This window comes from Meleagris gallopavo, chromosome 2, assembly GCF_000146605.3.
Source record: "Meleagris gallopavo isolate NT-WF06-2002-E0010 breed Aviagen turkey brand Nicholas breeding stock chromosome 2, Turkey_5.1, whole genome shotgun sequence".
Lineage (NCBI taxonomy): Eukaryota > Metazoa > Chordata > Aves > Galliformes > Phasianidae > Meleagris > Meleagris gallopavo.
The window spans coordinates 52,862,114-52,875,374 of NC_015012.2; the positions used below are offsets into that span (position 1 = coordinate 52,862,114).

Below are 13,261 nucleotides of genomic sequence, written 5' to 3' on the forward strand. Positions count from 1 at the left end.
CCTTTACCCTGCGGGGCACTACCAGCCGCCCCTGGGGTACGAGCGAATAACAACATTCGACAGCAGCGGGAATGTGGAGGAGGTGTGCCGACCTCGTACCCGCATGCTCTGTGGCCAGGGCACCTACACTCTACCAGGGCCCGGCAGCTCTGCCACTTTGCGCATCACCGCTGCTGAGAAGAAGATGCAGCAACCCTGCACCAGTGCCACCCTGAATCGGCTGACAGTTCCCCGTTACTCCATCCCCACTGGGGACCCACCGCCCTACCCCGACATTGCCAGCCAGCTGTCACAGGGCAGGAGCATTGCACAGAGGCTGGACAGCAGTATCATCCATGCTACTTTGCGGAGGAATAGTAGGGAGGCAGCGCTGAAAATGGCCCAGCTGGTGGACAATCAGAGAGCCACCTTGCAGCTTCCCCCAAAAGCCAAGAGCAGCGTTGTGACAGCACAGTACCAGCAGAGAATACCCACTGCTTTGTACACCTGCAGCCAGTGCAGCAGCAGTGGCGGAAGCAGCACCACGAGTGCTGGTGGTGTGGGCAACATCACTAATGCCAACTCTGGCAGCAGCACTTCCAGCATTGGTGGCATGAGACCTGATATGAGCACAGGGAGTGGCTCCCAGCACAGCTCTGTCATCGCTCACTCTGTCAGTACATCGCCTTTGGCCTCCCAGTCCTCCTACAACTTGCTGAGCCCACCTGACAATTCCCGTGACCGGGCAGATTATATCAACTCTGCCTTTACGGAGGATGAAGCCCTTTCTCAGCACTGTCCAGTGGAAAAATCGATACGGCACGTACCTGTGGCCTTGACGGAGGCTGCCATCGGTGTAAAACGGCCACCGCCGTACCAGTGGGATCCTATGGTGAGCGAAGAGATATGGGTTCCTCAGGAAAGGACATCTCAGAACTCTGTACCCAACCCTTTAAAACCAGCTCCTCTCATCATTGGTCAGACTCAGCATCTGGATATGTCTCGAATGCCGTTTGTCTCCCCTAAGTCTCCAACTAGTCCCACTGCCACTTTCCAGACAAGTTATGGGGTCGGAGTACCGTACCCAGGAAGCTACAGTGCCCCTCCCCTTCAGGGAATGCAGCCCCCATGCTCCCCCAAAGAAGCTCTGGCTCCAACACAGTTTGCACAGCAGGAGCCCACAGTAGTGCTTCAACCAGGTTATCCACCCAACCTCTCCTATTGCCCTTTGCCACCCATGTATCCTGGAAGTAGCGCCTGCTCTAGTTTACAGCTGCCACCGATAGCCTTGCACCCATGGAGCTCCTACAGCGCATGCCCACCGGTGCAGAATCCCCAGGGCACTCTGCCTCCAAAGCCGCTCCTCGTCGTGGAGAAGCCGGTTATGTCTCCCCCACCAACTGAGCTTCAGGGCCATGTGGGTACAGAGGTGATGGTGGAGACGGCGGACACCTTCCAGGAGGTGCTCTCCTTGACAGAAAGTCCTGTTCCTCAAAGGACAGACAAATTCGGCAAGAAGAGCCGAAAGCGGCTGGATAGTCGCGCTGAGGAAGGAAACGTGCAGGCTATCACCGAGGGCAAGGTCAAAAAGGATTCGAGGACACTGACTGACTTCAATTCGCTAATATCCAGCCCAAGGCTGGGCAGAGAGAAGAAGAAAGTCAAGAGCCAGAAAGACCAGCTCAAGTCCAAGAAGCTGAATAAGACAAATGAATTTCAGGATAGTTCAGAGAGTGAGCCGGAGCTTTTTATCAGTGGAGATGAACTGATGAACCAGAGTCAGGGCAGCAAAAAGGGTTGGAAAACCAAAAGGAATTTGAGGACAGCCAGTGAGCTGGATGAGTTCAAGTGCCGTAAGGCCAGCGAGAAGGAGGACGGGAGACTGGGGAGCCAGGGCTTTGTGTACGTGATGGCCAACAAGCAGCCACTGTGGAACGAGGCAACACAAGTCTATCAGCTGGACTTTGGAGGGCGAGTGACCCAGGAGTCGGCAAAAAACTTCCAGATTGAGCTGGAAGGACGGCAGGTAGGAAGGCAGTGGCAAATGCTGCACCTGGGTGGGGGGGTGGGTGCCAGAATCCAGCCTGTCTCTGTACAGCGAAGTGCCTCCAGCTCACATTGGCTGCTGTTTGGGGAAAACGCATAGGAAATAAACAATAAAAACCAGCAAAGTGCTAGATTGAGAAGTAAGGATAAAGTGCAGTTGTAATGTAAATGTACCAGGTATATTCAGTATTAATCCAGTAAGACATAAGAACAAAAGCTTCCTTTAATATCACTAGCTTTTACTTCTGAAGGGAAGTAGTTTTTGTAATAAATTGCAAGGAGAAAAGTGCAACAAATTTCCTTGACTACAGTTAAAGTTGAAGGCAGTGAGTTTGGACGATAGCTCATTTAATGAACACTGCTCGGTTCCTATGGCGGTTACAGAGCCAGGCATGTGCTTTGTTCAGGAGAACTGATGGGGGTTCAGTTAGGTTCCCTCAATCAAAATTTCCCCTCCTGAGTTATCAGGCCTTGGCTGCTTGTTCTTAATCCTGAAGGTACAAGAGGAAGCTCTGACCCTCTCCCAGAAAGAGGCTCAGTGGCCTGCTTTTAAGCAGCCTATGGACAGAGAAGTTTTGGGAAGCTAGAAAATCCAAGTATTTTGTTTCACAGTCTCCCCCTTCGGCCTGAGTGGGATGTTACTACACCAAAACCAGGCCATTAATAAATCAGCAGGACACTGGACAGTCGAAGAGTTACAGGTTTAATTCCAGGCTCAGCCATACAATCTCTGAATGTCACTTTTGATTTATTAAAGACATCAAAGCTCTCAACTCTCTCCAATTTAACTTGGGAGATCAGCGTCTTAAATATTCAACATAGATAACCAGTGGTAGTCTCCTGGTTTTGTCCTGCTGCAAAACAGCAGCTTGTTAAGAAAGCAATGACCATGGGTGCATACCCATGAACCCCCGTGCAAAATCACACTGACCATAGGCTTTGCTGGTGATAGAACAGAGCTCAACTCACTTGCTTACATTCCAGCCCAAGAAACTTCACTGTAGAAAGATACGATCAGGGCTTCTGATTAAGCTTATGAAAACGCAATATTAATAGGCCAAACTTTACATACTCCCTGTAGAAGAACAACCTGACTACCCTAGCTTTACGTTTCAAACAGCTCTCACTGCTCTTTGCTAATTCATTCTCAGTCTAATTATTTGCTAGGAAAGTTTATACAAAGGAAAATAGAACTGCCAAAGAAATATAACATGGTAAATGTGAGGTGCTATAGACAGAAGATTGGTTATTCCCTTTCCCTGAAAGCTCCTTCCTTTGAAAATGAAATCTGTTTTCCTGATGGGGCGATGATGGAATCTCTCCAATGGAGAGAACATTATTTTCCTGCATGAAGAAGGAGGCTGATGTGACCCACTTCTGTTGAGGTCATTGGAAACATTGTACTTACACCAATGCTTTATAATTTTCAGCATGTTTTAATGCTCAATTTATAGGGTGAAATATTAGTCAAGTAGTCTATGTGGTCCATTATTACAGTACACTTACTCTTCTTTGGCCTCCCACTCCATGCTGTGACTACCCCATATTAATTCAGGATGATTAACAGGAGTGTAATTACAAAAGAGCAAAAATATTTAACTCTTATTCTTCTCTGTTTTCTACATTCACTGTTTTTGACCTTGTTCTCTTTTTCCTTCTCCGCTCTTCCTCTGCTTCCCAGGTGATGCAGTTTGGAAGGATTGATGGCAATGCTTACATTTTGGACTTTCAGTATCCATTTTCTGCAGTGCAAGCCTTTGCTGTTGCTCTGGCTAATGTGACTCAACGCCTCAAATGAACAAGCAGAAACCTGGAGAGAGGAAAATGTTGTCAAAACCTTCTCATAGAGTCCAAACTGGAAAATGTCGGGGCAGCCTACGTTAGGTGCGCTGAGGTGCCTGGAAGCGAGGAAGGCCGTAAAACTGGAAAAGTCTCTTAGTGCCCAACAGAAGGGCATTAACTCTAATCAGTCATGGGGTGGAGGGTGGGGGGCTTTCTTCTCTTTTGTTTGTTTGTTTGTTTGTTTGTTTTCAGGTGCTTTCTTTTTTTAAAGCATTGTGCTGGGTTTCAGAAAGAGCAAAGGGTTGAGAGCCATTCAGTGTTATGTGGAGAAGTGTGGCTTTTGGCTTGTTGTGATGGTTCTGCTGTGTTTGCTACAATAGCTGATGTAAGCTCATAGAGGGATTAAAAAAGACTGCTCTTTTTGATAGACTGCCTTATATCATGCTGTTCTTTTTAAAACTAGGGAACATAACTTTTTTTTTTTTTTTTGGTTCCAGTTTGTACTACTACTACTACATCAATGACAGCAGCAAAAAAAAAAAAAAGAAAAAAAAAAGAAAAAAAGAAGCTATAATACTTGAAGACACATGTTTCTTCTCTGATCTCTGATAATAACTGAGTACCACAAGTTCCAGGGAGGCTTCTGTAGGTCAATATTTAATTTATACATAACGATGTGTTACTCAGAAGAGAAACAAAACTGTTACCAATGTGGTTTTAAAACTCAATGTATCAAATAAGTTGATGTCTGCTTGTTTTGTGTGCTGTTACTGGGGATAAACATCTTTCGTTGGGTGACAGAAAAGAGGGAAGAAGGTAATTAAGAGCATTCCTTCTTTGCTCATACTGATCAGCAGTATTCTTCGGTTTGGCCTGCAGCTGGAAGAGGTACAGTGTGACCAGATGTACTTCAAGGCCATGCCTATACACGCTCCTCATTTAAATGTGTTTACACTTTATAAACAGAGTCATTCAAGTGACTGAGAAGGCCCAATGTATTCATCTACTTAGTAATCAATAGGAATCAAGTTCCACAACAGTGTATCTGTGCTAAAATTAGGAAGGAGACAGAAGTATAGCAAGTCATTACAGGAAGCAATTTCATCAGGAAAGCAATTTCGTTACAGGAAACAACATCATAGCTGGCTGGAGGACAAATAAGCTAAAAGTGGAAGGAAAAATTGAACAGAATTACTCCTTTTATCACCATTATTACTTGAGTAGTTCTTGTGATGTAGTTTGTGAATATAATGTTCCAGGTAAGAAAGAGTGGCAAGCCAAAGTTTAAATGGAGTGTTACGAGGGATGGCTTATTGATAGGAGGGCAGCTTGTTTCTGGTGGACATGCAGACCTGCTGACCATTTAGAAGGGTTGCTTGCACAGAAGGTTTTCTGTATTGTCCATCTTTGTGTATATATTTCTTCGCTTTCTCTCTTTTCTCCTTGCCTGCATTTTGCTATGGAATACATTCTGGTATGGAAACAGTTTCCACAGTAATACACAAAAACTGTAATTATTCCTGTAATTGTTTGGACATTAGGTTACTAAACATAACTCCACATTTCCTTCAGAAATTATTATTTTGATGTGAAAGGCACACTGAGGAAGATTAGTTGAGATGTTAATGGCTGCTTTGTCTTTTATCCATTTTAACTTCTTACTTGAAAAGCTGTATAACATAAGATAAACAGTTGTGATTTTATCTCTCTTTTTGAAAATTCTAGTGTCAAGGCAGTTCTGTGTTGTATTTAATTTATTCTAGAGGAGCATATCATGTAAGAGAGGACCCTGCTGTAGCAGAGCTTACCAGAATGCAGTGAGCAAGAAACTTCCGCTCTGCTGACACTTGTAAAGCAATACAGCACAGAGGGAATAATAAAAAATAATCAGTCAGAGAGGAGTTTGAGAGCTGCTAAGAGAGACTAAGAGGCAGATCATCCACAGATAAAGTCCCACAGGGTGAGTCCAGGAAGAACCCTTTGCAAAGTGGTTTCCTTGGAGATAGATAACAGTTAGTGGTAGGAAGGAAGGATGGGCAATAGATCACACCATGCCTGTATGATCCCAGAGTTCAGCAGCTTCTGCTTACATGTCAGACACAACATTCCCCTTGGCATTTAACAGACTTCATTTGCTTCAATTAATTTTATTGGATTTCTCTATGTTATCTGGGCCTATTTGTATTTTTTCTCATGTGCATTACTTATTTGGCAGCTTGCGTGCCCGTATGTGTAATGTGTGTGGGACGGAGGAACTGAAATGGTTTGGTTCTGTTCCCTTTAAAATCTGTGGAAATTTTTCCCATTGATTTTTATAAAGGAAACACGATTGAGCCATTTGTCCACATTGAGTTACACCCTGTGCAAACAGTCAGTTGAATTCTCAGTTCTGCTGCTTTCAATATGTGAAGAGGAAAGTTGGCAGATTAGTGTCCTTTCCTACCCAGAAGTCTGTGCTTACCAGTCATACCCAAATTAGAATATAATGGGCATATGCTGAACACCATAGACAAGAGTTATATCATGACATGCTCACTGTCTGGGAGAAGGGCGACTCATTCACATTAGAAATCTTCAGCTGAAAGGAACATTGCCTGTAGTTTTAAGCCAAAATTGTTACCACATGCAAAGAACATCAGTGTTTTTTTCTGAACAAAATCTGGTCTAATTAGGACTTTTGTGTGCAGTTTCTTTAACCCTCCATGGAACAATATTCCTCTTCACTTGATTCATAAGCAATTTTTTCCAATTATCAGTAGTTTTCTACTAATGTATAACCACAAATCTTAAACACATATAACAGGTAACAGCATTACTAACGTGGTTCTGTTGGTCAAGCCTGTGATTGCATCGTTCTGGTGGCTTCTGCCCAAAGCACAAGGAACAACCATCATAAATCAGGAAAGTATACACAATTTCCAGCCTTCCTGTTTATTTGTCAGATGTTATAAGATAAAATACTTTTCTGTCTTTTTGAAAATACTTTGACAGAGTCCCTAAAGGGAATTAAAATTGAGGGTTTTAATGCTTTGGAAAATTAGAGATAGAAACTACTCTCAACTAAGTTGAATTGTAATGAAAGAAATGGAAGTGGTATAAATTCTTAGAGTGGAACTGGATCCTGAATTGTACAAAGAACAAGTAAAAGCAACATTTCTTTTGTTTTTCATTGAGATATGACATATGAGACAGATTTAAAAGCTCCCACAATACATTCACTGAAATCCTGAAGATTGCTGTTGCATTCAGCCAAAAGATAGATTTTACACTTTATATTTAATTTGAGAGATCCAAGTTTTCTGTAGATAACTAAGTTCTTCTAGGAAGAATGTAGCAAGATATTCAAAAAAATGTTCTTTTATACACACAGTGATTTCCAGAATATGTTTTTCCAAAGCTGTTTATTTTGTTGTTTTTTTTTTCTTTTTCAATTGTGCAATAGTTCTGACAGTCTGGGGGTCTTATGGGCCTTTTCATGGTTGTTTGTTTTATTTTGCTGTTTTTCTTTCTTTTTTTTTCTCTCTCTTTTTTTTTTAGGAAATTCTGAGTGATTTTTTAAGATAATTTAATGCAGATTTCTTGTTAACATCCAAAAAGCAAACTATTTATCTTGTGTAATGTAATAAGTGATTAAGGGATTATTTTATTTCTATGTATCAGTGAGTTATACACACTTTATTATTTATATTTAAAGAGCATATTTGTAAGTAATTGTATGTTTTGCTGCAAGAAGTTCAAAGTGTATATAGGAAGACTTGGTTTTGTGGACTAGTATGCAAAATTTCATCATTCAGACAGGCAGAAATATTTTGGTGTATCTAAAAGCAGTGAGTTTGCTTTGAAGGTCTTTGTAGACTACAAAGAATGTAGATGACTTCTTTGGGACCTGCAGAAATCTGTCCTCCACAGTGTGTTTCCCTCCTTTGTTTTGAAGTACATATTTCAGTTGGGAGTGCTTTTAAAAAATACAAAGCTTTTCCTCTTGTTTAGTGCAATGCTTTTTCTCTAATTATAAGATAGGCTGGCTTGTGTGATAAAAGAGGGTGTAATATAGGCTCAGTTTGTAAGTTCGTTGTATAGCCTGGTAGGATTTAACAGTAGCATACTTCAGTGCACTAGCCAGCTAGCTTAGTATGAGCTAGATGAGGCACGAGAAAGAGTACAGCAGTAAATGTGTTTTTCAATACTCAGGCTAATGCACTCCTTCAGCAGGGCTCAGCTGGTTCCAGCGCAGCCATAGTGCTGCTGATTCCTGAGTTACCACTGCATGGAGCTGACTGAGCTGTGCCCTGACCTCTGCCTGTGGCACCTTCTCTTCTTCATGGTGCTCCTCCACTGAGACACACTGGAGACACCGTTCCTTCTCTCTTCCTTCCAGTTTAGCTCCAAGAGCAGCATGCAGCTGCCAGAGAGTTTGCCTGCAGCAGCTTTAAGCGGAGAAAGCCCTGACTCAGCTGGTGGTTGTGTGGAATCTGCTCCTCTAAAGGTGCAAAGAGGTGCAATAGAGAACCTGATTCATTTAGAAAATACAGCTGATACCCTCAAAATAAAGCTCCTAACAGAGACTGTAAATTGGCACTTAAAGTCTTGTATGATATGTACCGTGCACAGAGTGATCAATTTTATATTGAAGCAATGGGAATATTGCATTTCTGCAATGCAAGTATGGGAGAGAGAGATGAAAGAGTTACAAAAGGAATTTTCATCGTAATAGTTATTCACTGAGTTCCAGGCAGCAGAAAGAGGTGCCATGGGCTGCCTGATCTTGGTTGTATGACAGTCAATCTGCACATAGGTTCATCTCAGACAAACCTTCCGTGTTGCAGCCACAGAGAAACAGTTGTACATTTCTCTATCTAGTTTTGTTTTATTGTTTTTATGAAGCTGCACAAAGCCTTGAGCCTGGACAGTCTGACTTTCCCTCACGTGTCTTTTTTTTTGGTCTTAGAAATTCCAGACAAATGATAGGGAGCTTGCCTGGTTGTTACCTCAGACAATTTCTGTGCATTTGCAGCCAGATATGTGTTACCCTTTGTTATCTTGGTGCCCTTTTACCTGTCAGCAACACTTTAAATCCATGTGCAAAAACTTATTTGAGTGAAAGAGAAGACAGGGTAAGTTTTTACTGGCTTTTATGAATGGTTGCCAGAGCAACAGTTTGGAAATCACACATTTCTGCAGATCCCAAACCACTCCAGGCCAGTAAATCTGACCTGGGGATTAGCAGCAGATGAGCCATTTGCACGGCATGCTGACAAAGGGCCCACTTCTCACCTCGCCAGGTTACATCAAGGTACTTACCAGAGTGGAATTGCAACCAAAATGCACTTTGCCATCACTCTATGATTATAAGGTAAGAATGACAGACTTGACCTGTATATCCATTTAAAACAACTGTACAGCATTAACGAACAGCTATACTGACAGTTCTGTGTAAACTCACCTGAAGCACTCTGGAAGTAAAATGGCAGCCACAAAGCAGTCTTAGAGAATTTTGCCTTATTGTTCTCATTTCTAGGACTCCAGCGCAGGAGAGCAAGCTGTTTATGTGATTTGGAGGTTGGTGTAATGTTTTTCCCAGTATATGAGGGCAAATAATATACTGCTGACAAAAATGAAATAATTCTGGTAGAGGAATTTTTTCATTTTGAAGTCCCTTCGCAGCAAGCACAATCCTCCACCAGCAGCTACTGGCATAGAGCTCTGTTACCCTCAGGAGTATACTGCAGGTAGGGATCATGGTCCTTTTTGCAAGGTTGGAATTTACATGCATCATTCCCGAAGGAATAAGATTTGCTACTGCTTGTGAAAGGTGGGCTATGCAAATGATTATTTCATATTTATTTAATTCTTTAAAAAAAATCCTGCAGAGATGTTTTAAGATTAAAAGACGCAGCTTTGCATATTGCTTGGTACCTCTGGAGATGTATGAGGAGAACATTTCTTTTGGCAGTTGGATTGTTGCTGCATGTAGGAAATGAGATTTTTAAGAGAAAAAACAACCAAATAAGAGAATGAAAAAGGATTCAGTGAAGCAGTTCTTGATACAAAAATTAAAAACTTCACTCTTCAACTTTTGATTTTGCAAATGAATTTATAATGAGAAGTTTGTTCTTCAGGGCAAACTGATTGTTATGAAGCTCTGTGCAAGTGCATAGGTTTGCTGATCTGGAGCTGACTGCAGGATCAAAACAACACGATTTGGTGAGATTTGAAAATAAATAAATGAAAATCTGAATACTTACTTATCCAAAGAGTTCCAAAGAGTATCCAAAGAAATTAAATGATATGATGCCTTCCAGTGGCTGGAAGGGGCCTACAGAAAAGCTGGGGAGGGACTTCTTATAAGGGCATGTTGCAACAGGATGAGGGGAAATGGCTTTAAAATGGAAGAGGGTGGATTTAGACTGGATATTAGGAAGAAATTATTTACTGTGAGGGTTGTGAGATACTGGAACAGATTGCCTAGAGGGCTGGTGGAAGCATTCAAGGCCAGGCTGGATGGGGCTTTGAGCAACCTGGTCTAGAGGGAGGTGTCCCTGCCTATAGCAGGGGTTGGAACTAGGTGATCTGAAAGGCCCCTTCCAACCCAAACTCTTCTGTGATTCTATGATGTTCAAGTGTGCCAGATCATTCTGAGTCCTTGCCCTCTCATTTAAATAACTACAAATTTCAAAATATTGTCTGATTCAGCAATTCTGAATCCTGACAAATGTCATCTACTTGTAGAGTAGTTTTCTTACTGTCCAAATAAATGGTTGGATCTGGTAATATGGATTAAGATTAAAGTAATAATAAAAGAGAAACCTACCAGTGTGCAGACACCTGAGTTTCAAGTATTTAATCAGGATGGAGCTCAGCTTATAATTCCTGCCTATTCTGTTTCAAACTATTTGTTCAAAACTATCATAATTTTCCCTTCATTTCTTTTGTTTGCTTTATACATGATTTGCCTTTGGTTTCCCTTCGCTTCACTGCTTCAGCATTTGTTTCTTCATTTTCTGTGTTGTGCATTTGGGGAAGGGTTTGTCTGTTCAAGATCTCGTTGTTTGTTGTAGATAAAATATATGGTGTTGTGGAATAGCATGGAGATGCATTTGATTGAAAAGGCACTGTAGTGTTTCCTGAAAAAGTAAGGGAGTTGCATTTGTTTATTAAACGTGTTATTTTGGTACTATAACTTTAAACCTGATTTTGGATTTTATTTTTTTATTTAATTTAAAGAGTGTACACAGTCATGCAGGTGCACATGTTCTTAAGCTAGCAAGCCCAGCATGTTTTTCTTTTGAATGCTTTTGAAAATTGGTACACAGTTTGTGTATTTCTACATGTTTTACATGGGTTTGGTTTTTTTTTAGTAAATTTTGGGTAAACCCCATGTTTTCTCTTTCTTTTTTTTTTTTATTTTTTTCCTCAGTGTACCATGGTATACCTGGTTTCCACTGTACTTAAAAGCATAGCTTGATCTGCCTCTCCTTTCATGTATCTTGTGTAATAGATTTTGCAGGAGGTGCCTAGAAAGCATTGTTGGTTTCCCTATAAAAATGTGGTTTGTCCAAATTCTTTACTGTCTACATGATTGGCAGATTGACTCATTGCCCTATTTTTCCTTGATAATTTGGAGTTGTAAGAGTTGTCCAGCTGTTGCTTAATAAAATTTTGCAGACTAGAAAATTCCTGACTTGTTTTTGTTGCATTTTCATCATGTTGAGCACCTTAAATACTTTAAAAGCAGTTGACAAGCCTCCTCTGGAATGACCTGAATAATAAATAGCTAGAAGCCCCTGTGCCTTCTGATTTCAATAACTGTTTTCAAGTTCCACTGAATCCAGTCCATGTACCAGGCCATAGGACTGTGTCAGTCGTATGGGAGGACGGATGGCAAAATTGTCATGGTAATAATTTTCCCAACTGCTTGAACATCAACCAGTTCTTGTGCCATTTCTCCTCTGCTTGTTTTCCTTTCTAAGGAGGTTATCTTTGGGATTTCTGGTAGTTCTCATGCTGTCATCGATACACTGGAAACTTTAACATTACCACAAGGAATTCTTCTGTCTGTTGTCTTTAATAACAGAATAAAATGCTGTGATGGCTAGTGTTCCTTCACATTTTTAACAAACATAAACATTCAGGGACTGAAGAAATCATAATAATAAGCAGTAGTAAAGTATCATACCTGGCATAATGTACATCCGAACTGTAGCATAAATGAGAGAATCTTGGTGTCAATTCCCATAGCAAGTTCTCATAATGGGTTCACATTACCTGTGGAGTGTTGCAGAAGTCTTTGATGGATCCTGACCTCTTTACCATATTCATGGGTGGCCTTGAAAAAGTTTGAATACAGAGCTATAGAGTTTACTGATGATATGAAGTTAGTTACAATAGTGAAAACAGTGACCAGTCATGAAGGATCTCAGGCCTTTATCACAGTTGGCAGTAAAATGGCAGATGAGACTCAGCATGGATAAATGCAGAGTGATCCACATGGGGGATAATAAGCAAGTGTAGATTTATGTGTGCAGTAACTGTCTCTGAAATGACTTCTGCCACTCAGGAGAGACTGAGGACACGACAGTTGAGCCAGAAAGTTTCTGGCAGTAACCAGAGACTGGGAGAGTACTAGGAGTAAATACCACATGAATTTCCTCTGTCCATTCTCTTCCAGGAGGATTAGCAAATGGCTTTTGTAGGAAGCTAAGCATGAGTCTTAAATGGATTCTAATTTTGAACCAGTGCAGCTATTCCTATTCCAGCACTTCTAAGGCAAGCATAAACCTGGAGCATAGTGTATAGAGGAGGCAGACCTAACTTTGATTTGCTGTGTGTCATAGTTCAGTGACAAAGATTTGTGTGGTCATCTGTTTCTAGAAGGAAATCTTACGCTTTCTCTGGCTTTTTTATTTATCGATGCAGTGTATTTACAAAAATAAGAATTCTGTGGGCCCCGTGCCCTCTGGTTTTGCTGCCTGGTTAAAGGTAAGAAGGAAATGTGAGGGAACACTGTTTAATCAGTGGCTCTTTAAAGAGAAACTGAGAATACAGCAGCTATACACATAGTTAAGCTTGTATATATGATCTAATAACTACTAGCTGTGGGCTTTTTCATCGAGACAGGTTATTGTTGGTGTTCTCTGGTCTGTGGCATTTTCCATTTTCTGTTGGCATTACTACCAGAATCACAAAGAATAATAAAATAGCAGTCTTTACTTACTGCTATTTCTTTTTTTCAACAGCAGCCCAGCTTTCAATATGCAGTGTTAACAGGATAGATGCAGAAGCTAAGCAATTACCTAGTTTGTGAGGGTGTTGCATAAGATCAGGGGAAAAAAATTGCAGCACTTCACGCCAATTGAAATTCATCTCAGCCCTTTCATCTGGTTCCTCATCCATTATGGCCATGTATGCCTTATTCTCATTTTCTGCTCTGTTTAAAATGAACACATTTCATACC

The 13,261-nt window shown here is 41.3% G+C and overlaps 2 protein-coding genes across 2 annotated transcripts in view; both read left to right on the forward strand.

The window, feature by feature from the left end:
- Positions 1-4: 4 nt before the first annotated feature.
- Positions 5-4,234, forward strand: LOC104909761 (tubby-related protein 4-like; the record flags this gene model as incomplete). The annotated part of the gene is made up of 2 exons (XM_010707314.3): positions 5-2,005; positions 3,707-4,234. Coding segments are annotated over 2 exons (2,118 nt in total), but the record flags the coding sequence as incomplete, so codon positions are not given.
- Positions 4,235-9,055: 4,821 nt separating this feature from the next.
- Positions 9,056-13,261, forward strand: part of LOC100546489 (tubby-related protein 4-like) — a 50,365-nt gene continuing 46,159 nt past the window's right edge. The window contains exon 1 of the mRNA XM_031552212.1: positions 9,056-9,160. Coding sequence (XP_031408072.1) covers positions 9,056-9,160 — 105 coding nt within the window. The remainder of the gene's footprint in view (positions 9,161-13,261) is intronic.